Source organism: Muntiacus reevesi, chromosome 3 (genome assembly GCF_963930625.1).
Source record: "Muntiacus reevesi chromosome 3, mMunRee1.1, whole genome shotgun sequence".
In the NCBI taxonomy this organism is placed as follows: Eukaryota; Metazoa; Chordata; class Mammalia; order Artiodactyla; family Cervidae; genus Muntiacus; species Muntiacus reevesi.
The window spans coordinates 3813842-3838650 of NC_089251.1; the positions used below are offsets into that span (position 1 = coordinate 3813842).

General features: G+C 53.7%; 1 protein-coding gene across 3 annotated transcripts in view; it reads left to right on the forward strand.

Annotated features, from left to right (window-relative positions):
* AK8 (adenylate kinase 8) overlaps nucleotides 1-24809 on the forward strand; it is a 133025-nt gene that overhangs the window by 7766 nt on the left and 100450 nt on the right. For 2 of the 3 annotated variants that reach the window (XM_065927100.1, XM_065927102.1), the window contains exons 3-5: nucleotides 2214-2263; nucleotides 4504-4617; nucleotides 13995-14063. In XM_065927100.1, the coding sequence (XP_065783172.1) occupies nucleotides 2214-2263; nucleotides 4504-4617; nucleotides 13995-14063 (233 nt within the window). The remainder of the gene's footprint in view (nucleotides 1-2213; nucleotides 2264-4503; nucleotides 4618-13994; nucleotides 14064-24809) is intronic. The other variant, XM_065927101.1, reaches the window with a different exon arrangement.

A 24809-nucleotide genomic window follows, 5' to 3' on the forward strand; every position in this document is an offset into this window, starting at 1 on the left:
GCCTCTACTCGACTCAGCCCCGTCTGCGTCCTGCGGCTCGCACCCAAGGGTGCCAACAGGCAGAAGATGCCTGTGCCAGGAGGTAGGAATGGTGGTGACAAAGGCGGCCAGTCACTCAGCGGCCACAGAGGGGACAGCTGAGGAGGAGGCCATCGGAGGCCCTGCTGTGTGCGTGGCTCCTCGCGGTTCTAGCTGCCGGAGCAGAGGGCCAGACGGGCTCCCTGCAGCCAGGACACCCTCTCCACTGCTCAGCAGGGGAACGGGGCTTAGCACGGCAGCAGCACCCCTCAGTCACCCCTCAGCACCCGGGGGAGGAGCCCAGTGGGGCTGGGGGCTGGATGGAGGGGGGGTGAGGAGGACACCCCTGTTGGGGAGGTGACAGGTGACCAGGTAGGAAGACAGGAGGAGCGTCGTCAGAACGAGGAAGTCCAAGATGAAGGGAGGGGCTTGCCCAGGACTCCTGGGTGACCTGGATCCCCGGTGGGGGCGGCTCTTGGGGTGCCCAGGGCACATCCCGGCTCCTGCGGAGGTCAGGCCCCTCAACAGGGGTCCCCGGGGACTTAAGGGGACACAGGGCCCACCTTGGCCAGAAGAACCCTGGCAGCTATGGAGGGCGGGAGGACCACCAGCCGAGTGTGGCTTGGAGGGGAGGGGGTGTGCAGGGGTTTGCTGGGCTGGAGCATGGCCACGCATCCCAGCATCAGGCGGCCTCCTATCCTTCACCCCTGATTGCATTGCCCGCCCAGGAGAGGCTCCGGGCTTGCAAGGAGCAAGTTACCTACATTTCACACCGTGAGGCCAATGGACCAGGTTTAGAAAGGAGAGCCGCGACAGCGTTTGTTCTAAAGCCATCAGCTGGGGACACGCAGGAATCCAGCAGCAGTGGTGACGTGTGTGCGGCCTCGTTCGTGGTCCTCGGAGAGACTGCTCCCTTGCCGAGACCCGGCAGAGGCCCTGCTCCCTCCCAGGTCTGGCGGAAGCAATCACCTCGCCCACCTGGCACGGGCCACCATGCTCTTCCCAGCAGTGCTCAGCCCCATGCAAGTTTCGAGGAGGTGCTCAATGAGTGTTTGTGGAGTGAATTGGCGAATTACCTTGAACTTGCTCTCAACATTTTCCCTGAAAATGAGAAGGGGCTGTAGGGTGGGGCAGAAGTCTCTTCAAACCCAATCAGCCTGGCTGGGTACGTGTGTTGATGATGAGTTCAGGGGCCACGCGGACCCTCCAGTTCCTTCTCCGTGTCCACTCTCAAACTAGGAAGTCTCTGCCTGGATGCAGCTCCTTCTTGGAGGTCTGGCAGGAACGGGCCCCGTGGGTTGCTGTGCACACCTGTTCACCTGTCCCTGGGGGTGGGAGGGGGCCCGGCCGTCAGGCGGAGCCAGAGGCCGGCTTCCACCCTCCTTCCTCCGGTGCTGAACGCCCCTCACTCCCCACAGTTAGGGAGCCGGGAAGGAACCAGCTTGGAGTCACCTGTCCACACACCACATCCTGTTGCCCTAGTTTTGACCCAAGCACATGCCTTCCAGTCCTCTTCTTTAGATACTGGGCTTTTTTCTTCTTCTTTCCCAATGGCGAGTACCTACTCACTAGTCCAGGAGTGTCTTTAGGGCTTCTGCGGGGCCAGGAACCTTCCAGAGCCAGGAGTGCCACTCTGAAGCCCGCGGTATCCATTTGCATAGAAATATCCATGTTTGAAAACAAAGCCTTTCCTATCTGGGGTTTTATAAATCTGGCTCATACACTCAGGCTTTCCCCCATTATTTCCTTCTGTAACATGATGGGGAATACAACTTGCTAAATAAAAAGGCATAAATATTAAAAGAAAAAAAAAACCACCTTTGAAGGTCGATTTACATAAAATACAGCTTTATTTGAGAGCGTGTCCCTGAGACAAAGTCCCTGTTTAAAATGCTTTATGGTGTTTGAAATTCCAATTGTTCTGGATATTTATTAGTTCAGCAAACAAGTTACCATGTCCACGTCCCCTTGGAGACAGAAGAATAAACCATCTCAGTGATCACTTACCTCTAAACACAGGATGTGTTCTATGGTGGGAGCGTCTCAGAACCACTGGGTTACAAACGACCACATCACTCCCAGAAAATGAAATCTGGGGAGGAGAGAAATAAATATACCCAGAGCTCTGCAGACATGGGAGGTGGGTTTTTTTTCCTCATACTGAACAGTGACATTCAAATCTCTTTATTCCACAGTGCCGAAGATTATAATATTAGGTCCACCTGCCTCGGGGAAAACAACCATAGTAAGTGTATCATATTAACTGTGGTAATACAGTCATATCTCATTTATCCTGCAAAGCTGGACTGAGGCTGCCCCTCGGTGAATTTTCAATATAACTGAGACTTTCTTCATCTCTTCTCTCTCCTGCTTGCTAACTTATTTTCTCATTACAAGAGGCAGCATGTGTCTGTAGTAGAAAACCTAGAAAATACAAAAACAGAAACAGCGTTCCCCAATCACACAGTGATGAGCGTTCTTTGAACATGTGAGACATGCCTGCCGGGGTATTCTCATGGCTACGTGTCCACCATCTGGGCACACCCTTCGTTCCATCCTTAGGATATGTTTCCAGAAGGAGAAGGGCTGGGTCGAACAGCACACATGTTTCAAAGACTTTTGGTATAGAACCTTTGGGTTCACCAATAAAATTTTAATCATGCAGTATTTCTACCAATCAGAAAAGCCCAGAAACAGCACCAGAGAGACTCATGTACCCAATTCCCAGATTTTACAGGGACTTGTCATTTTGCCACATTTGCCATGAGTTTCTCTCCATTTCAAAGACAGTGGAATTTTCAAGACAGAGCAGATACTTCATCCCACTTCACTTCTCCCTTTCTGTCTTCTCTCATTGGAGACAACCTCTGCCTGAAGCTGAAACTTCATTCCCTGTATGGTTTTAATCTTTCACCTCCTTCGTTAAGTACCAAAATCGTCTTCAAATTATAATCATCTGAGATGGAACTCTTTCTGTTCTTTAAAAAAGCCTGGTTAGTGAACATCAGGTACCATAAGTTAATGATGAACAACAAAGACCTGCTGTACAGTACAAGGAACTATATTCAATGTCTGGTAATAACCTGAAATGGGAAAGGGGCTTCCCTGGTGGTTCAGGCAGTAAAGAATCTCCTTGCAATGCTGGAGACCCGAGTTCACTGACTTAATGGATGTGAGTTTGAGTAAACTCCCGGAGATAGTGCAGGATAGGGAAGCCTGGCATGCTGTAGCCCACGAGAGCTCACGAAGAGTCAGACATGACTTAGCAACTGAACAACGACAATGGGAAAGACTGAAAGAATCCTATGCATATCTGAGTCATTTCACTCTACACCAGAAACAAACACATTATAAATCAACTGTATACTTCAATTAAAAAACAAAAAACATCAGTAGACTCTGGAAGACTATGTCATCACTGTCAGCACTCCTCCTGGGCCCACAGGCTGACCAGCTGGCCCCTCATTTTATTCTGAAAAGGAATCAAGATGGCTGGTCCGTACATAAAGCCTCCTGCATCTGCCCTGCTTTTGGAGTTAGACTCACCAGCTCATCTGTTTATCTGTCATCTGTCTATCTGTCCATGCATTCATCCATCTGTCTGTCTCTCTGTAGTTCTTCTACTTGGCCCCTCAGATCCAGGCTGTCAGCTTTGACTCTCTGAATCTTCCCTCCCAGTCTCCATTTCCCCGTGAGAAACCATGGACTCCCAGGCCTGGGACCCGGCAGGCACTGGCAGTAGCTGGTGTTTCAGCCACAATTCTTTTGGCAGATTCACAGTCCCCGCCGCTGTCCACTGTGTGGAACGCACAGAATCTAATTTTACAGGAAGATGATAATAGTAAAATCCTAGCAGGCTGTTTCCTGATCTCGTCCCTGAGACTTCTCAACAGAGAGGAGCAGAGAGATTAAGGGTCACACCTGTCCCAGGGGACCCGTAGGGCCTTCTGAACCATCCTGATGCTGAAATAGTCATCAGTGTAATCTTGGCGTTAAGAACATTTGGCTGCATGGTTATTCTTTAAAATGTATTCTTCCCTGGCGGAGTATACAAAGTGGTCATCGGTGAACTGAACACTGACTTGGCATGGACGTGCGTCTCCCAACCTTTAAGAAAAGATGAACTTGGAGTGCGTGTCATGACCCCTATTTAGGGCCTGTCCCCCTCTTTCCTGGTTTAAACTTTGAGCTAAGAACTTGTGGTCCAGAGAGCTTGAAAAGGCAGTCCCAGGGCAGTAAAGCACAGGCTTTCCAGGTTCACTTGGAGTCAATGGCTGGTTGGAGAAGAAATGGCAGGCAAGCAGCGTCCTGTGGCTGGGAGGGATTCTGCGGGTTTGTCTGCGCTGGTGGCCTTCCGGCCAGAACAAGGACGCTTCCCTGTGGCCAGCCCTTCCTGGTGGAATATGGGAGGACCCGGGCGTTGGAATGGCGCCTCCTTGGTTATGCCTTCCACAAAAACGTTCTCTTCCCCTTTCCTTTCTTCAGGCTATGTGGCTTGCCAAACATCTGAGCACCAACCTTCTCAGCGTGGAGAGCTTGATGGCGAAGGAGTATTCCCCTCTGGCGGCAGACGCCAGGATGCATTATCAGAAGTTCAAGGTAGGATGACGGGTTCTGGGAAACAGGATGGGGTGAGAGCTCCCTGCAAGGCACCCCATCGGCTGCCGCACTCTTTCCACTTCCTGGTGGGTTGGGGGTGACATGAGACCTAGGCTGGACGGGACCGAAGGAAGGGGATAGGTCTTCAGTAGGGCAGAGCTCCCGGGGGCTGCCGGGGGTGGGGCTCGTGGTGCGCCAGCCTCAGTGGCAGTGAGCTCGGGGCCAGCCGGAGCTAGTGGGTGTGGGCAGGGCCGGCGGGGCCTCCATCCGCAGGCGCTCTGCCTGCTGGCCGGTGCCAGGACCTGGCAGGGAGCGTAAAGGGCAGTGGTCCGGCTCTTCCCGTACTGTAGCTGAGCGGCACCTCCTTCCACCCCTCGGGGAGGGCGCCCCGAGACACCTCCGGAGGCTGGGGGTCTGTTTCTACAACCCCACCACCACTGTCCTTGAAAGACCTTTTTAAAAGGGAAACTCAGGGCTTAAGCGTGTCGGTTCTCTTAAATACAAACAGAAATTTCCAAATATCTTTTGGAAAACTCCCCTTTGGAGCATAAGGGGATACCTTAGTCCATGCCGGATGCTGTCACAGACTGGGTGGCCCGGAAGCAGTCTCCCACGCACTCCTGGAGGCTGGCAAGTCCAAGGTCATGGCGCCCGCAGACTCAGTGCCGGGAGACAGCCATCGTCTCACCGCGGCCTCCCGTGGCCAGAGGACCCACCTCCCAGCACCATCGCCTGATGGTTAGGCTTGTGGGGAACGCAAGTACAGCAGGAGTGCGCCTTCAGGCGTTCCTCACCCGCACCCGGGCTTTCTCTTGTTTGTGCGGGGAGACGGCTGAGAACAGTTGTGAGCCCGCTGTTTGCTGAGCGCTAAGTGTGTGCGGGCCTCCCCTGCTCAGGGCTCGGCCCGCCAGTCGGGGTGACCACCCGGGGCCTCCCGCCAGTCTCACAGAGGCTGTGGCTGAGGGCTGGTTGCCTCCCGTCTTCACCTTCACTCATGGGCAGGCTCTTGGCCAGGTAGTGACCATGTGTGGTCAGTGTTCCTCCAAGAACATGGAGGGAAGCTTCCAGGCCTCATGGGCAGCCTGTGAGTGATGGCCAGGGGGATGACTCTCGTGGCCAGCCCATGGTTGTAAGTAGCAGAGATCCACTCGGGCTGCCCAGGGCAGGAAGGGGACTCTGAAGGCGGGCGCAGTGACTCCTGGGCTCCGGATGGAGGGAGCGCCCACCCCCCTGTCTCTGAGGCCGGAACCTGGGCGCACCCTGGCCTGCTCCGCCCCCTGCGGTCGCTTGTCCCTTGTCCATTCTCGTCGCGGCTTTCCCTTCGTCTTCTGTGTCCCTGCATCTCTGCCGTCCTTGCCTGCTCCTGACCACCTGCCTCGTCCCACTTCCTGTGTCTTCAGCTCAGACCATCCCCAGAGGCAGCTCCAAGGCGAAGTTTCCAGGAAAGGGAGCTGCCTGGGCCCGCTGGTCAGGTGGCCCTGCCAGCTCTGGTGAGAGGCGGGCACGGTGGGCGTGTCGAGGGCCTGCCGGGGCGAGGACGTTCCTGGAGATGATGCGTCACTTAGGCAGACCCCCGACCTCAAATTTGCCGATTTGCTGAAAGTAACGATTTAATGGAAGAGAAAGAAAACCTCACTCAGCAAGACCAGCCTCTCTACCTTCCCAGCTGGTGAAGCTCTAAAACCGCTTAATCCAGAGCACTTGCTGACCCCACGTCCCTGGCCAGGACTCTCACAGAAGCAAGCGATGCCCCCGGCCCAGCCCCCATGTCTTGCCAGAGTCAGAGTGTGTGGTTGGAGTTTGGGGGATGGCAGCTCTAGGGGTGGGAATGCGGTTTTAGAAAGAAAGTGGTTATCTCATTTCCTGCAGAAGCTAAACTTTCCAGGGTGGGGGAGGCAGGCTGATTTCTAGGATAAAGATGCTTTTATTAGGTTTATAAAATTCAACAGCGAGGAGGGAGTTTAAGGAAATTCCTCCTGGGTTTCATTACTCTAATTATCAGACCACATCGAAGTGCTTTCAAGGGTGTCTTGTTGGGGTTCTTTGGTTCAGAAGCTCGGGCGGGGGGAAGATGAAAGGCCGGGCCATCAGGACTGATGAAGGAGGGGAAGGTTCTGAGGAGGCGAGGGGGCGCGTGGCCTTGCCGCGGAGCCGCCCGCCCGCGAGGCCGCTCATTAAGCGTTGTCTTTAAAGCGCTGCTGATCCAGAGCCTTTATAGCTCTCTTTTGCAAGCAGCAATAATACCTTCAAATACGTAATTTTCTCCTGTTAATCTCTGCTCTGCCTCCTATATGGAATTCTCTCGTACAGTTGGTGTTAACCAAGACATTTCCATCTTTGAAATTTCCAAGTGGTGGCTGAAACACTTAACCAATCACCTCCTATGTGCCAAGCACCCTCCCGCCAAACCACGGGAGACCCAAAGATGAGTGCCTTCTCCTCACCCCTGGGGCGGGCGGGTAACGAGGGTGCCCAGCCCAGACTCCGGGGCCAGGAAGCCCTTATGCAGTCATTGGCTCGCTGGACTCACTCATTTCCTGAGGGTTCTCTGAGCACCTGGTAAGCCCTGAAAGTGGCTCTGCGCATACAGGCAGCAAGGTTTAGGGACTCTGTGGAGCCAACCCCAGAGTTGTGCTAACAGCAACGATGTGGAAGAACCCAGCGCCCTGCAGAAGACCAGCAAGGGCAGGGGCTCCAGGCAGCCAGGGATGGGAAACAGCTCTGTGGTTGGGTGGTTTCTAGCTTTGTTACAAGAAGTTGTAAAGGTGCCCAGAAGCAGTGGGAAGCGTGTAAGAACATCCACGGACCCGTCACCTGGCTTCGGGCAGCATCATCAGCTCATAGCAGTCCTGACCCATGGAGACGCCCCAGCCCCCCCGCTTCCTGGTCGTTTGAAAGCAAACGCACATGGCACTTCATTTCATCTGAGGGTGTGCTAGTCTATATCTACTGAGAGGCTGAATATATTATGCAATGGCTGGACCAGACATAAAAAGAGATCTCTGGCTCGCAGCCTGCAGCAACCGGCCCAGGAAACCAACCTGCTATCTTCAGTAAGCGGCTCTGGAAGCTGGCGGGCTGAGAGTTACTAGCCTGGGAGGAAGCCAGCCTGCGCCTCTGGCTCAGTCCAGGAAGCCCGGCAACAACCCCAGTCACAGTCGGTCCCAAATGGCCAGGACTTGCTTCAAAGTGAACTGCCGGCTTCCCTAATCCTTGTCCCCACTTCCGGCTTGTGACCGGGGAAAGCCAAGTCCACTCGCCTCACCACGTGCACAGGAAGCCCAGCTCGGGGCGCCAATAAAGCCGCCCCAGCCCTCGGCCTGCCAGACGCTGGCGCTGGCGGCCGACCCCCTGCTGGAGCAGACGGCCCCTGGGTAGACTGGGCTTTCCTCCTTCAGGAGGTCTTTGTTTCCACGCCCCAGAAGATAAAGGCACTTTAAATTAAAAGCACACAGCCCTACACTGTCATGCTTAGAAAACTTACCTGTATTTCTCCAGCACCCATTCAGGGTTAAACTCCCCCGAGGAGGCGGGTGTCTCGAGGTTCTTGCCACTGGTCCACCCCCCAGCCCTGCCCCAGGGCACCCCTGGGAACAGCTCCCTGGACAGGTGTCCCTCATCTCCTCTCCACAAGCACCAAAGCCGCCTCGACGCTCTGTGGCACCCGTTACTAAGTTCATTGACCTGCTTTATCAAGTCTCCCTTCTTCATCTGCCCCCTCTGGGTCCGTCTCCAAGCCTGCCACCTGAGTCAGCGTCACAAACGCCACAGAAAGGCTCAGAGGGGGTGGTCCCCGGGGCGGGGTGGCATCGGGTAGGGAGCTAGCATGAGGCCAGTTGGAGCCCAGGGCACGAGGTTGAAGGCTGCACCCGCCCAGGTGCCAACCCCGCACCCGTGTGACTTGAGCTCGAGCCCCACCTTGGGCTTGTGTCCGGGGCTCCTGAGAGCCTCAGCCTGGTCCTGGCCCCTCTGGGAGTTTGGGAATCGAGGGAGAAGAGAGTCAAGTCCTGCTGGGTTCTCATCACGCAGGACGTGATCGGAAGGTGAAGAGGTTCCACGGGGAAGGGACATTTCTTGGTAGCTGAAGCTGAATGTGATTGCTCTTGATTATTTTAGATTTTTACTGGGAAAAAAGAAAAGCTTTATTAATTGAAATCCCTGCAGGAAGCATGCATATTTGCAAATGTAAAACTGCCCCGTCCAGAGGTCCTCAACCCGAGCAGCGGGTTGCTCACCCGGCACCTGTTGGTCCCCCTTAGTCTGGGTCTGTGGACGTGGGCTGGGCGTCTGGAGTCAAACACCCTTCCTGGGGAATCCGCGTCTGGTCAACTGGGAGCCCACCCCACACACCACCCATCTCTTCTCATGTCATTACTTGTACAACACAGTGATCGCTAAATCGAGGTTTCCTTTGGGATGCGACTCTCGCATAAGGAGCAGAACAGCCTGTTTGTCGTGTGACGAAATGACTCACACTCTGAAGGCCGGCCCAGCCAGCACACGCCAGAGCTGGGTTCTTCCTGACTTCAGTTCTGTTTAGCTCCTGACTTCAGTCCCATTTACAGATTTAGAGCCTGATGGAGCCTAATGCACCCAAGTGCCCAGGTGGCATCACCATTTAATAGCATCCAAATCATGGGACTGGTGCCCTCAGCCTGCCAGTGCCCACAGAGTGTGGTCCCCTGCAAAGGTTCCCAGGATCGCCCCTCAGTCCTGGCTTCCAGTCCTCTGGGATGGTCTCCGTCCGCCACCCCACCCCACCATCCCACCTGCCGCCTGGGTGCTCCCTGTCCTGGAGGCCGAGCTCCGACACAGCCTGTGCGCTTGGCCCTTCCCCGGCTGCCCCTCGAGGCAGTGGTGCGCAACAGTCCTTTGGGAAGATTTGGGGTGGTGGAGGAAGTTACAGCCCAGGAGGGAGGCAGAGGAACCCGAGGACCAGTCTCCGTGGCTCCTTTCCAGTTCACTGGCCTTTCCCACCCTCGGGTCTCCCTCCCGGCCCCCTCCCTCTGCGGGGCTGTCGGCCGCCCCATGCTGGGATCTGTGCGCTCCCCTCAAAGCCTGGTCCCCTGCTCCCTGTCCCCCCACCTCCTGTCACTGTTTCAGAAGCTAGAACTAGGTGAGTCCTGCCTTAGAACTAAGAGTGTCTCTGCCACGGAAACCTGTTCTGACAGCCCCGAGAAGCGGCAGAAACTTTGAAAGGAGAGTTGTCTTTAAAGGATTCTCTGATCAAGTCTTAAGTGAGTTCCAGTCCAAGTACAGGCCTTTCCTCCCCCAGCAGCAGCCCCTTCAGAGGCGAGGGGGTGCAGTCAGGCTGACCAGGGGCCTCAACTCTTCCCCTCCCCGCTCTGCTCCAGACGGAACTTCATACCGTTGGTCAGGACACCTGTAACTCCTGAGTAAGTGTCACCCAAGGGTGACCTGGGGACGTCAGGGGCCCCGAGGGCGGGGCCTGGTGATGAAACCATGCAGGCTTCTGTCATCACAGGGGAGGAAGCCAGGGCCTGAGAAGTTCAGTGAGGTGCCCGGAGACAGCCAGGGCTTGAGCGTCCCCACAAGGGGCTGCCCCGTCGGGACAGGGGCGGCACCTGCGAGGTTGCAAACCAGTGGTTCTACCCCGGGCCTGGGCGCTGGGAGGAGAAGAAAGGTCCAAACTGGAGCCACACAACTGATTCTGCCCTTTATGGCAAGGGACCTGGCCGGTGGCTGTCGCGTTGCCCCTGCATGGGGAGACAAGGGCCGGGGACCTGTACCTGTGCTGACCTCGAGGACCAGCAGGGGCTGCCTGGGGCTCCATCCAGTTTGTCCCTGATTCTCCCCAAAAGCCACACTTTGGGGGCTGGGGTGGGAGAGCGTGGCAGAGCTCAGGAAGGAGGGAGCCTGATTGCCGCAAAGACAGTTTGGCAGGGCTCCGAGCAGCGGCCCCCGGGAAGCCCCCGCCGCTGACGTGACACATCAAAGCTGGTACTGAGACAGCACCGAGGCAGGGAGCGGTGGGGGGCACCCGAGAGGGGCCGCGCTCAAAGTCGCCAGCCTGTCCCCCGCCGCGCGGACCGTGGGGGGCACCGCGCTCCACCCGGACCTGTCGCCTTTCAACCCGTGTTCTTTGATGGGCTTGCACCGCCCCCCCACCCCCCGTGTCCCAGAACCTGTTTGAATGCTGCCTCCTGAAGGGGTGATGGCAGGGAAGGGGGAGGAATCATGGGGGGAAATCGCTGTTTCTGGGGTCGGCAGGGACCCAGGGACAGGAAAGGGTAGGAGCCATGCAGAGGGGAGGGGCAGTGCTCCTCCCCGTTCCCCTCGCCAGTCCTGGGGGGCAACATGGGCATCAGCAGGACAGGTCCCTCTCCAGCAACTTCTTCCACGTGCAGTGGGGCTCTTGGCTGCTGGAGTTTCTTTAAGCCAGTGGTTCTCCAGGTGTGGTCCCTGGACCAGCATCCTCAGCATCACCCAGAAACCTGCTCAAAATTCAGATTGCCAGCCTCACCCCAGACCTGTGGAGTCAGAACCCTGGGGCGGGGCCAGTGATCTGTGCGTTAACAAGCTCTTGCAGGATGTGCATTCAGGTTGAGAACTACTGGCTTAAGCAGGAAGTTGACAGCAGATATAAGGACACAGAGGAGATGCTGAAACGGGCTGGATGCTGGCTCGCCTCTGACCTGCTCTTTTCTGTATGTGTCACTCGTTCATTCATTCTCTCTCTCCTGCTCCTGCTTTTGCTATCACTTTGTAGCCATAGTGGCCCCATGACTTTCAAGGTCTGCTCTTCCTCTTCTAATCGACATCCTGGAAGAGCCGTTCTGGGGCTGAGAAGCCTGATGTCTCCCTCCTCTTGTACTGGTTTTCTTCCTTATGTGCTCCTTGTGCCTGCAAAGCGGCTGCTGCCGCTCCAGCTCTTACATCCTCTCAGCTTTGGATCCAGTGGAAGGCAAACTTCCTGCCCCTGATGATTTCACTCTTGTCCTGGGTGTATTAAGGGCACCCAAGGGTAACGACTGCCGCAGCACCGAGCCCTTGCTGGGGGCCACACACACAAACACCAGCAGCCGCGTGTCCCGCCTCACTTAATCCTCACGGCAACACTGAAGGACTCCATCTGCATCTCATTTACAGACTCAGAAAGCGAGACTCAAAGCTTTGAAGGCTCTGGCCAGGGTCCTCACGGGGTGGTCAAGGCCCAAGTGGAGAGCGTCTGAGTCCCCAGCCAGTCCAGTGGTCCCCCAAGGTTCTCCCTGGGAACGTCCTTCTCCCGAAGCCGGAGAGAACCTCCTGGATCACTCCTCACGACCTTCCTCCCCCTCCTCCTCTGGCCCCTGACCCTCCCCTGTGGGCCGATTCCCGGGGTGTCCTTCACCACCACCTCCATCTGCCCAAGCCCAGCCTGCTCTTGTCGGGGACCCATTCTAACTGCTCAAGGAGATGGCAGGTCAGGGCGCTCCTGGAGAATCCAGGAGACCTCGAGCCCCTGAGAGGATTGTCCCCTCACCTCCCGGGTCCCCTCTGCACGTCCAGCACCCCATTCGCGTGAATGGGGTCTCAGAATCGCTCTTGTGTGCAAACTGACTGAACTGTTCACTGCAAGCAGATAAACATGGCAAACGTCAGTAGTTAGAGGAGCCGGGCGCTGTCTGTTTCTCCGACCCTTGCTCCTAGGCCCTAACAAGAGTGAGGTGTGGACGTGTTCTCCACATGCACGGACACTTACTAACGTCCACATCCGAGTCAGCAGCCCCGAGCATTCCCCAGCCTGTCCCAGCGGCTCCGTGGTGTCCCGGCTCCGTGTCCCTTTCGGTGCCGCCGCAGCACTGCAGGCAGACTCGGTAGCGTTCCCGAGGCGGGATCTGGTCACTCTGGACGCTGGGTCTAGAATGGGAGACCCAGACTTCTCTCCAGCATCACTAAAGTGTTGCAAGGGCCCCCATTCACCCTAAGGACACTTGGGGAAATCAGGGCAAGGTGCTTGTCCCCACTGTCCGTCCCGGGCCCCCGGCTTGGCAAAAGGAGCATAAGGTAAATCTCTGCCCCTCGCCCACAGCTGGGCGCCTCTGTGTGCACCCAGCGCACACCTGCTCGGCCCCGTCCCCAGGACCCTGCCCTGCACCCGGCAGAAGTCCAGCCCCTCCCGGAGACCAGTCAGCCCTGAGGTAGCTTGGGAGGGATGGTCTGGGGCTGGCCCAGTGTTTGGGCAGTTTGGGGAGAAGTGCCAGCCTTTAGTGACTGGGGGTCAAGGGGACGCCTGGGAGTGGGTTTTCCAGGTTGTTAGAGCAGACCTTGTGAAAATGGGATGTCAGCTCTCGTCCAAGAGAGAGGCTGCGAGAAGAGAGGAAGCAGAAGGAAGGCCGCTCTGAGCGCCACCCCGAGGAGCCCCCTGCCCACCTGCTCTGGTTCATCCTTCCCGAGCCTGGCCTGATCGGGTTCGGGCCCCGCCTCTGCTCCTGCCTGTCTGTGTAGCCCTGGGGAGGTGACCTCACCTCTCGGAGGCCCAGCTTCCCCACCCGTAAAAGAAGGATGAAGATAGTACCGACTGCACGGAGCTGCAAACCTGGGCTGCCGCAGCCTGGCACCAGCCTGGCAGCCAGCACGCCCTCGGCAGAAGCCACCCGCAGGTTCACTCCTCCCTGCGTGGATTAAGGAACATGACCTGTCGTTAGGTCATCAGTCAGCAGGGCTTTCTCCGCCCCCGCCGCTGTGTTGGCGCAGGAGCGGAGGGGCGCTGGTCAGTACCTCACAGCCAGCTCTCCGGGGAGAAAGCCCTCCTTTCTAGCGTTGGCCCATCTCTGTGGGACACACACCGCGGAACACCACGGCCCGCTTCCCGGGACGTGGGGGTGGGAGAGACGGCAGGACTGGCTCCCTCCTGCATGTCAGTGTCTGGGGCCAAAGAGAGGCAGACTCAGTCCCTTTCGTCCAGGAACTCTGAAGCTCTCCGGTGAGACAGATGTGTGCACAGCCCCCTGGAAGGCCGCATGGTTAGCGCAGTAACAGAGTTGGCCGTGGAGGATCATGGCAGCCCCCAGCCCAGCCCGGAAAGGTCAGGGAGGGCTGCCTGCAGGCAGTGGCACTTGGGGAGCCTGGAGTCACCCAGGTGGGGGTGGGGAGAGCATCTGGGCAGGGGCGGGGCGCCGGAGAAGCAAGCGAGTGGGAGTGGATGCGCATGCGTGGGGTAGGAGGGCTATCAAGGAGTCTGGACCACCCTGGAGCCACAGGTTGGCCCTGGACTTCACAGAGGCCACAGGGCCCTGGTCAGGGATCTGGAGAAGCTTCATGGCCTCAGGGGAGCCTTCTCGGGCCTTAGCGGAGCCCACTGGCCTGCCAGCTCTGTGTCCCCTTGAGCCCCACACCGGGGGGCAGGCCCTCATCCCGTGTCATCTTTCCTTTAGATGGTACCCAACATGCTGCTCATCAGACTGATGCAGGAGCGCCTGAAGGAGGAGGACTGCATCAGGCGGGTGAGAAGCCGTGCGTGGAGCCGGGCGGCAGGGGCTGGGGGGCTCCAGGGAGGGGGGCTCTGTTTCCAGGTGAAGGAGGGTGGCATGGTCGGGGCCACGTGTTTATGTCCCGGAGCAGAGATGACCTGCAGAGAAGGGTGCAGGTCTGAAGCCCAGGGAAGGTCAGATTGTGCACATGGGTTTCACCTTGGGTGGAGGAAAAACAAGGAGGCGCCTGGGGAGCCGTCAGGCCCCTGCAGGGATGAGCTGGACCACCGCAGAGGGTCGTAGACGTGTGGGGTGGGGGGAGCCCCTGGACCTGGAGGAGTAGAGGCAGAGCTGGGGGGGGCGGAGGCAGAGCTGGGGGCCTGCTCTCTCTCTCCGTCCTCTGCGCTCTCACTAATGCCCTCTTCCGCCAGACCCCATGACGTCAGAGGGCAGGGGTCCCAGTGAGGCCCTCGGTGGAGGTTGGCCTCCTGGGGCGTGGGCAGGTGGGCGGGGGCAGAGGGGTTGTGACCTTGTGATTCATAAAAGGAAGTACATGTTTCATCTTCATCCAATTTATCGATTGTTGGAATTTTTTTTAGTATTCCATTTTAATTTTTTGCTTGTGTGTGTTTTTTTTTTTTTACTCTTTCTCTCTCTTTTTTAAGGGAATGACCTGTGATTACAATATACAGACTTAGATTTCCAGTCTATTTCGAGTTGGTGTTTTACCGTTTCGGGTAGAACATACAATATAGATCTCTTCCCTCTCTCAGTGTAGCTGCCGTATGCATTGCATCTATATGCACCAAGATCCCATCAGGCAGATGTTATCATTTTTGCTCTCAGTCATCAAACATGTTTTAAAAACTCAAGGAGAATCATTTGTTGTGTTTATCCAGGTATTTACCATTTCTGTTGTTCTCCATTCCTAATGTTCCAAGTGTCCCTTTCTGTCTGGAAAACTTCTTTGAGCAATTCTTCTAGACTAGATATGCCGGCAATGAGGTCTCTTGCTTTTCTTTCATCTGAGAACGTCTTTATTCATTTTTTTAAATTTAATTTTTATTTTTTGACTGGGCCCCGCAGCATGGGGAATTTCAGTTCCCTGCCCCCTGCAGTGGAAGCGCAGAGCCTTAACCACTGAACCACCAGGGAGGTCCTGAGAATGTCTTTATTTTGCCTTCATTCCTGAAGGATATTTTTTTCTGGATTCAGAATCCTAGATCGACAATTTTTTCTTTCATACACTTTATAAATGTTCCATTTTAGCACTGTGGTTTCTGGTGAAAATCTGTAGTCACTAGTACTCTTATAAGTAATGCATCCTTTCTCTCTGGCTGCTTTCAAGATTGTTTTCCTTAACTTTCAGAAGTTTAACTGTGATACGTTTGGGTGTGGATTTTGGAGGACTATTCTTTGCAGGGTTTGCTGAATTCCTTCAATTCATAAGTTTACGTTTTTCTTCAAGCTTGGGAAGTTTCCAGCCATGGCTTCTTCAAATAATTTTCCACACCGCTCTCCTTCTCCTGCTCCTTCCGAGACCCCAGTGGCATGAAGGTCAGGTCAGGCTGTCGGTGTTCCCTCATGTTCCCTCACTAAAGCTCTATCTTTTTTCCCTCTCTGTTGATAAGATTTCATCATTTGTATTGAACCAGCTTCGGGCTCATTAAATCTCTTCTCTCTCATCTGAATTCTACTGTTGAACTCATCCACTGAGTTTTAAATTTTGATAATTGTATTTTTCAGTTCTGAAAACTCCAGTTGGTTCTTCTCTCTTCCTTCTGTTTCTCAGCTGAGACTTGCAATGTGTCTGTCCATTCACTTGGAGCTCTGTTGTTGCGGTTGTTTTAATAACAGCTGCTTTCACGTCTTGTCTGACAATTCCAACACTGGAGTCATGTTGGTTGTGGTGTCTGATATCTTTTCCCACGTGAGCTGAAAATTTCCTGGTCCTCCCTGTGCTTAGTAATTTTTAAAATTCTTTGTTTATTTATGGCTGGGCCGGGTCCTGGCTGCTCCGCGGGCTCTTCTCTACTTGCGGCACGTGGGGGCTGCCCTCCCGCTGCGGTGCACGGCCTTCTCGCTGCGGTGACTTCTGCCTGGCGAACAGACTCCAGAGCACGGGCTCTGTGTGGTTTCGGCTCCCAGACCCAGCTGCCCCGTGGCACGTGGAATCCTCCCAGACCAGGGGTCGAACCTGCGTCTCCTCTGTTACCAGGTGGCTTCTTTACCACCGAGCTGCCAGGGAAGTCCTGAGCTAAGTCACTTTGTATCCGAATGTTCAAAATATTGCTCTGAGGCTCTGAGTCCTGCTTGAATTCCATGGCAAACGTTGATATTTTTTTTGTCTTAGCTAATAACTGGCCCAGTTGGGCTCCGGTCACGAGTTCTAACCACCTTCTCTGGGTTGTGGCTTCCACCTCAGCTCTCAAGCCTTTGTGGTGTTGTGCCGTGTGGGTGCCACTCGGAGGGGCCTGGGCATTGGTCCGTGCTGTGGCTGATTCCTCAGGGAGGCTGGAAGGCTGGGTCGGACCTGTGGGCGCAGCTCGGAAGTGACCAGGAGTCCATAAGCGACTTTGTCTCGTCGCTTTCCTGCGCGGCCCCTCTGCCGTCTTCCCGGTGGCCTCCGGTTCCCTGGTTTTCCTCTGTTTGGCCTCTCGGCAGACCGGTGGCCTTGATCTACTGGCTCCGTCACAGTTTTCCTGTGACTGCACTTGCGACCAGAGCCAAGTGGTAGGAGGACAGCGAGAGGAAAAACTCATGGGGCTTTGCTGCATTCTCCGGGGCCTGGAGAGGAGGGGCCCCGCACCTACGGAGTTGGAGGCCCCTGCGGCCCCCTCGTCACTGTGACTCCAGCAGGAATGCCTCAAGGCAGGAGTGCAAAGGAGCAGAAGAGAAGCACAGGAGGTTCCCCCCGCTCTCTCTGCAGGTCAGGGTCCCCTTTCATGTTGCTCAAGCCAGAAAGAGGGGCTCCCGGCCTGCCTCTATCTCTCCCTATGGCCCAACTCAGGTTTCAGGCTGCCCGGAGAGACCAGGCCGGAGGTGCTGGTTTTGTGGGATCTTGCAGTCTGATCTTCTCCCCAGTTCCCCTATTACTGTATACTTCCTGAGTCCTCAAAGAGCACCCCCTTGCCCTCAATCCAGGCATTATAGCTGCTGTCAGTGGAGGTGACGGGGTGGGGACAGTTTTCTCCATCTTGCCCAGAACCAGAACTCGTATGTTTTTCAAAATATGTGCATGTATTTTTAAAAGATGTATGCATGCATTTGTGTACACACGTTCACACATGTGCACACACTTGCTGAAATGATGGAGAGGCCCACATCTGGTAAGACACCGGGGCACCTCCCCAGGACACTGGTGATGGAGTGGTGGTTTTCACAGCCTTGCTCTGCGTGGCCCTCGGCCTTGTGGGTCTAAATCACGAGAGACCCGCAAGTTAACTGCAGTTTGAGTTTCAAAGTCTGCTCTGAACAGGCTGACTTCCTCTGACTTTAAATTATTTCCTACGAGTGGGTGGTCTCCCACTGCCCAGGAATAGGCAGGCGCCCAGAGCTCAGAGGCCAATCTACATCAGGGGGGAGACACAGGCCAGATAGTAAATATTTTAGACTTTGCAGACCATACAGTCTCTGTTGCAATTTCTCAACTCTGATGTCATGTGAAAGCAGACATACATGATATACAAATGAAAGGGCATGGTTTGTTCCAATAAAACTTTATTTATAAAACTAGGCAGCAGGCTGTAGTTTTCTAACCCGTGTCCTAACTGGTCCTTTCACATGATGATAAAAACACTTCTGCTATGTCTCTTCAGTTCTGAGTAAAAAGCAAACTTCCACCTTCCAGCAGTATTAGGAGAAAGGCCACTTAACCATGGACTTTCACGGTAACCAAGTTCCCTCGTTGTGACCCGGCTCCCAAGTCCCCCAGCTTGATTCTGCTCACTCTGGTTGAATGCCCGCCGCAGAGACTGCATTATCCTTCCCACTGGGACCCAACCCCTTCCCCGGCATGTCTTCCTCCTCAATCCCCCATGAGCTCGGCGGTCCCCTGGGTCCCGGGCTCACCACCTGCCATTGGAGACGGAGTCTCACGTGACCAAAGCAAGGTTGACCGAGAAGGCTTGTGATGGGGCTACAAACACAGGCCCAGGGGAGTCGACTTCTCACTGAACACTCTCGAGACAGGGACGGGGCAGTCTGCGGAGGGGCCGCCTTGGTCGGAGGAGACGGCAGGTAGGACAAGGCAGGGCTGGGAGTACAGCCTCTCCCCACGCCCCACCACTGCCGTAGTTCAACCAAGCTTGGCTCAACTCTTCCTAAAACTACCCACCCATGGATCACCCTCTTATCTGGGAATTCTGAGACAATCTGGAATAAAGGGGAGGGTGGAGCACCCTGAATGACTGGAAACTGGCTGGGACCTTCTTGTGCAGAAAGCTCGAAGGCTTGATCCATAACTGCTGTGAGTTGCAGAGTGGAATAAGACTCTGGTCTTGTAGACCCCGGGCTGGAAGCACTCCTGCCTGCCCTCTCCCTCTCTTTAGAACTGGGCTGTTTCTCCTCTTCACCAACACCACTTGTCCCAAGACTTTGACCAAGCAGGTCAGTGTCACTCTTGAAATTAGTGCTCTCAAGTCACCCAGACCAGAACCCTCAGCAGGGTGGAGGCTGTGTGTGTGTTTTTTTTTTTTCCCAATTGGAGTATGGTTTATATAATATATGTTACAGGTGTACAAGAGAGTGATTGGCAATTTTTAAAAGTTATACCCTATTTGTAGTTTTTATAAAGTATTTGTGATATCCCCTATGCTGTACAACGTATCTTGTGTAGCTTATCTTGTAAATGATTGTTTGCACCTCATTCTCCCCTGCCCCGTCTTGTCCCCTCCCCTCCTCTCTTCCCACTGGAAACCACTAGTTTGTTCTCAGTTTCTTCATCATTACAGTCACTAGTTTGTTGTATTTTTTTAGACTCCACATATAAGTGATATCACACAGAATTTGTCTTTCTCTGACAAAGTCTTTGTCTGACTTATTTCACTTAGCATAATGCCCTCCAAGTCGTTCATGTTGCTACAGATTTCTTTCCTTTTTATGGCTGAGTGATATTCCATTGTTTACACACACCATATCTTCTTTATCCATTCATCTGTTGATGGACACTTAGGTTGTTTACTTGTCTTTGCAATTGTAAATAATGCTGCTATCAACATTGGGGTGTATGCATCTTTTCAAATTAGTGTTGGCATTTTTTTGGACGTATATCCAGGAGTGGAAATACCGGGTCACGTGGTACTTCTATTTTCAGTTTTTTAGAAACCTCCACACTGCTTTCCGTAGTGGTTGCACCAGTGTACATTCATGAGGGCTGTGTTTAAAAGCCTAGCTGGGGGACTTTCCTGGTGGCCCAGTGGTTAAGACTCCATGCTTGCAATGTATGAAAGCATTCCAGGGTGCTTGAGCTTGATGCCTGGTCAGGGAACTAGGATCCTATATACCTTGCAGTGTGACCAAAACAAGTAAAATAAGAGCACATCTGGACACAGCGGGGCCTATCAGCAACTCCACTTACCCAGAGCTCCTGGCAGCAGAACACCACCTGACTGGCTGTGGCCACGAGCACGTGGATGGGGAGCACGTCTTTAGTTCCTGTCCCAGTTCCTGTGACCGGCTCGGGAGCCACAGCCACACCCCTGCAGAACTGAAGTCCCAGTGGAGATGGCTCCGCGGTTAGATGCCAGAGTTTCCTACAGGCTCTTGTTTGCTCATTTATTTCCATGTGCGCCACATGCCAAGACTGTGAGCACAAGAGTTAAACGCCTGCTCTCAAGGAGCACAGATTCTAGCTGTGGGGAGACAGGTGACAAACCAGATGAGATGTGCAGTTGGGACGTTAGCTAGAGATGGGCGCCTGGGAGGACACGCTTCCAGAAAGAGGGCCCAGCAGAGAGGCGTGTCTCAGAAAAGGGAGGGAGGCCTCTGGGGGACCCTCCCCAGCCCAGACCCCTGCTGTGCAGAAGGCCAAGGGCGGGATGGGGGTGTGCTGGGAGGAAGGGAAAAAAGGGAGCAACCACTGTCATGTTGCCGATGACCTGAACCAGCTGGTGTGAAAGCCGGGCATCTGGACACTGAGTGACCCCCCCCAGAGACGCCATTCTTCCCAATCTTGAAACATTCAAAACAAGTCTTAATCTGTGGAAGTTATTACTATAAGTGACTGTTAAATGTTTCCAGGGTGTAAGTGTTCAGCCTAACTTCAGAGGCATGCGATCAGGAGGTTGGATGGTTGGGTGAGTCCCACTGGTGAGATAAAACCCCTGAAACCCATGACACAAAGATCCAGCCACAATCCAGACATGGGAGCTGGCCTGAGCCAGTGTTCACAGGATTGTCTGTTTAAAAGTTTTTTTGATCTCTGTAAGTTACTGAGTCATGATTTCTAGGGAAAACATGGTAACACTCTATGATTTCAGCTGGGCATCCCATTTGTCCTTGGTGATCTAGAATACTCTCTAAATACACATTTAACTCCTGTAAGCCTTTCTTGAGCTTATCTGCAAGTCTGGGCTGCACAGAGGCAGCGTGAACAAAGCGTGAGACCAGGCATCTCAAGTCCTCACCAGCAGCTACATCGTTATCAAAGTGGTCAGAACACTTACCAATAGCATTAATTAATCACGTCGAGGCAAAGGGGCTTGGTGATGCCGGCAGCTGTTGTCTGGATGCCACGCAAAAGCATGGGAGGCCTGTCTGGTGCCTTGTCCCCTGCACCTCACGTGAGGACACAATGCAGAGAGGCTGTAATTATTATTGATGGTGACCACTGATTGGGGGTCTAGGACTGAGGGCCACGTTCATGATCTCCTTTAATCTGTGCACCAGCCCAGTAGAGGTGGGGCTGTCATCATCCATGTTTTAGGGATACAGCATCATAAGGCTTGCAGGGTCTTGCCCAGAGACCCCACAGTCAGCCCCAGAACTAAGATGTTCTTGGCTCCTCTGTTCTTGTCTGATCATCACTCGGCTGTGTCTCTCCAGCGAGTACCTCGCCTTCCTCCACCTCTGTGTCTCCACTGGGCTCAGACTTGCACTCTAGAGCTCCTTCTAGCCTGACATTCTGGTTCCAATCATGTCCAGCCCATTGTTACCTGCCGAGTAAAGAAATATCTCCTTTAATTTGTTTTAAAATTTCTTCTGAGCTTCCAGGGGCATCCAGTACGTTTTTCATCTCTTCCCAGTGGAGACAGAATTTCAAGAGGAAGAGGTGAGGCACCTAATTATGTGCTCTGTTTGTTGAGAAACAAAACAAACCCTCATCCAAAATAAACAGGCTTTCTTGCTTTTAGGGAGAAAAATGACACATATGCATATTCATTTGTATGGTAATTATTATTATTTAGCTACGCAGGGACTGGATGGGTAATTCAGAGCACAGAGAGGAGGCAGGGAGCAGCGTTCAGAGAGAAAGATGCACTCATAACCCGCCAGGGTTCTGTGTTAATGTTGCCTTTTCCCCCTTTTTTTTTCTTTTTTTGGTCTAATGCAATGCTCTTTGAAGTGACCACCAAATACATTAAAGAAAGAGAAATTAGCGCTTTGTATCAGAATTATTGAAAGCAGGTGGGCGCTACATGTCAGGGACCCATTGCCTTTCCTTTCGCGGCAGCCGAGTTCTTGGAATCCAAGAGTGCCCGGTGCTTGAGACCATGTCTGTAGGGCAAGGGGAGCCAAGAAGTGAGGCAGGGGGTTCAGGAAGTCTGGGGGAGGCTCAACACCAGAGAGATTCCAAACCTCGCCTTCACCTCCATGGTCACTGTTTGCATCCACTGTTTTTTAAAAAATGTGTTTATGTCTTTGATTGTGCACAGTCTTAGTTGCAGCATGTGGAAACTCGTTCCCTGACCAGGGATGGAACCAGGCCCCCTGCGTTGGGAGCCCAGAGCCTTCGCCACTGGACCACCAGGGAAGTTCCCGTCCACTGATTTTTGGATTGCTGAGAAAGCCTTCCCCTCTTTGACCACTAATCCATCTCCTGCAGCTACCAGGGTTTCTTCCTAATCCTTTCTTCATATTGTTTCTGGAGGGGTTGCTTTTCAACAATGAACGAATTTATTTCCTCACTGCAGCACGTTCACATGGTTCAAAATTCAAAACATTCCCAGTCCTCCTCAAACTCCTGTCCCCCCTCCTGGAGAGATGTTGATATTCTCTGGAGAGCATGCTCTTCAGAAGGTTATCTTATACTTAGAGAAGCATTTGTCTTTATTTTATTTTATTTTTTTTTTTGAGTTATGGTACCAATTTGTTTTTCCACGTTTTAATTGGAGTATAGTTGGTTTACAATGTTGTGTTGGTTCCGGGTGTCCAGCAAAGTGGTTCAGTTGCACATATATGTATATTAGTTCTTTTTTAGATTCTTTTCCCCTATGGGTCATCGCAGAGTATTGAGGCGAGTTCCCTGTGCCACACAGTAGGTCCTTGTTGGCTATCTGTCTTGTCTACAGCAGCGTGTTTATGGTCCTCCCAACCTCCTGATTTATCCTCCCCCCCACGTTTACCCTTTGGAAACCATAAGTTTGTTTTAGATATCTGTAAGTCTGTTTCTGTTATGTGAACAAGTTCATTTGTACGATTTTTAAAAACTAGATTCCACCTATGAGTGGTATCATATGCTATTTGTCTTTCTCTTTCTGACTTACTTCAAATAATCTCTAGGTCCATCCATGTAGCTGCAAGTGGCATTACTTCATTCTTTTTTATGGCTGAATACTATTCCATTATACACACACACACACACACATACCACATCTTTATCCATTCATCTGTTGATGGACATTTAGGCTGCTTCCATGTCTTGGCTATTGTGAATAGTGCTGCAATGAACATTGGGGTGCGTGTATCTTTTTGGATTATGGTTTTCTCCAAATATATGCCCAGAGTAGGATTGCTGGACTATGTGTGTATGCGTTAATTGCTCAGCCATGTCTGACTCTTTGCAACTCCATGGACTATAGCCCACCAGGCTCCTCTGTCCATGAAATTCTCCAGGCAAGAATACTACAGTGGGTAGTCATTCCCTTCTCCAGGGGCTCTTCCTGACCCAGGGATTTAACCCAAGTTTCCTATATTGGCAGGCGGGTTCTTTACCACAGAGCACCCAGGGAAGCTCCTGGTGTGATTGCACTGCATTACCTTAAACTTCACCTTAGCATATGAGAGAGAAAGAGTGTCCTTGCCAGCCACCGTGTTGCAGAAGCCTGTGGGGGCCTCCTGGAGGACCCGATGGCAGTCCCCAGCCTCCAGCCAGCAAGGAACTAGAGCCCTCCGTCGCAGAGCAGCGTGGAAGGAAATTCTTCCACAGCCTGAGCTTGGACGCAGTTGGATCTGGAAGCAGTTCTTCCCCAGTTTGGCCTCCAGATGCAAGCACAACCTGCTAACACCTCGATGGCCGAGACCCCAGCAGAGAACCCAGCTCAGCGGTGCCCAGGACTCCCCATCCATGGGAGGTATGGGTGAATGTGTGGTTTTAAGCCCTAAGGTTGTGGTCATTTGTTACAGAGCAACAGAAAGCTAACATACCCACGTTCTCTTCACTGAGATAGCCCGCCACTCCGGCCACATAGCTGACCAGCTGCTTCTTAATCTTAGTCTCAGGGCAGAGTCCCTTCTTCAGGGAGACTGTTACACGAGCCCACAGCACCCTTCTCTTCTCTTTGAGTTCCGTGAAGACAAGGTCCCATCTGTGCCGGTCACCGCAGAATCCCACAGCAACTCCCGTGGTGCCTGGTACAGACTCAGGAAATAGCTATGAAATGAATGAACAAAGGAATGCCATTCATGTAATTCCATGAAATCTGTTCCCAACTTGCTGTTGGCCCATGGAGAGGAAGGTGTTTAAAATCTATCAAGCCTGCTCCATGGAATGTGAATGTTCTAGTTTTGTCGTTAGGAATAGATGATTACGTCTGAAGATTATTTTCCATTATCAGCGCTTTCAAGGTTCATGTTTGGCCGTGGTCTCCTCTAGCTTGACCAGGTTCAGCCAGTGCATCCAGGGGTGGCCCTGCACCACCAGACCCGGGGTTCCCGTGTTTGGGAACCTGCCTTCGCTTGGGTCCTAGCACCCTGTGCTGAGGCCACCTGTGTCCTCCCCCTTCTCTCTAATCGACTGTAACAAGGACAGGCCACCCAGACACTTGATTTTGAAATAGTAAATAACAGCATTTCGTAGAAGTCACTGTGCCTGGTGGATGAATTTCGATTTGTCTCACCAACTTTCTTAAAAACAAATTTCTTGAAAATATTCATGCCTAAAACCTTTTCTGAAAGGGGAAACTGAGGCCCGGATGGGGAAGGGGCTTAGCCTTGATCAGGGGACCCGTGGGCCAGGACAGGTGTGGACCACCCCCTCTCCTGGCTGCCAGGCCAGGCTCTGGCCCAGGGCTCAGTGATCTTGTGCCGGCTCTTTGACAAAGGCATGTTCCCGTCCCCAGGACCAGATCGAGTTGGAATGTGACCGTCCAGACGTATCTGGGCCAAGAGGCAAAGAAGAAATGTTTGCATGTAGGGTCAGCCGCCTCCCCCAGCTGTGGGGAGGGAACAGCTGTGACCGATTATAAAGGCTCATCAGATGATGGGCGTTTCATCACCCCGAAAAGGCAGAGGCCTCCGCAGGCGGCTCACGTCCACCTCTGCTGGCCCTCGCATACCTGGGCTGGGGGCGGCAGCAGGACCCAGGGGAGGGGGCAGATGTTGGGGCCCTGGCAAGGCTGG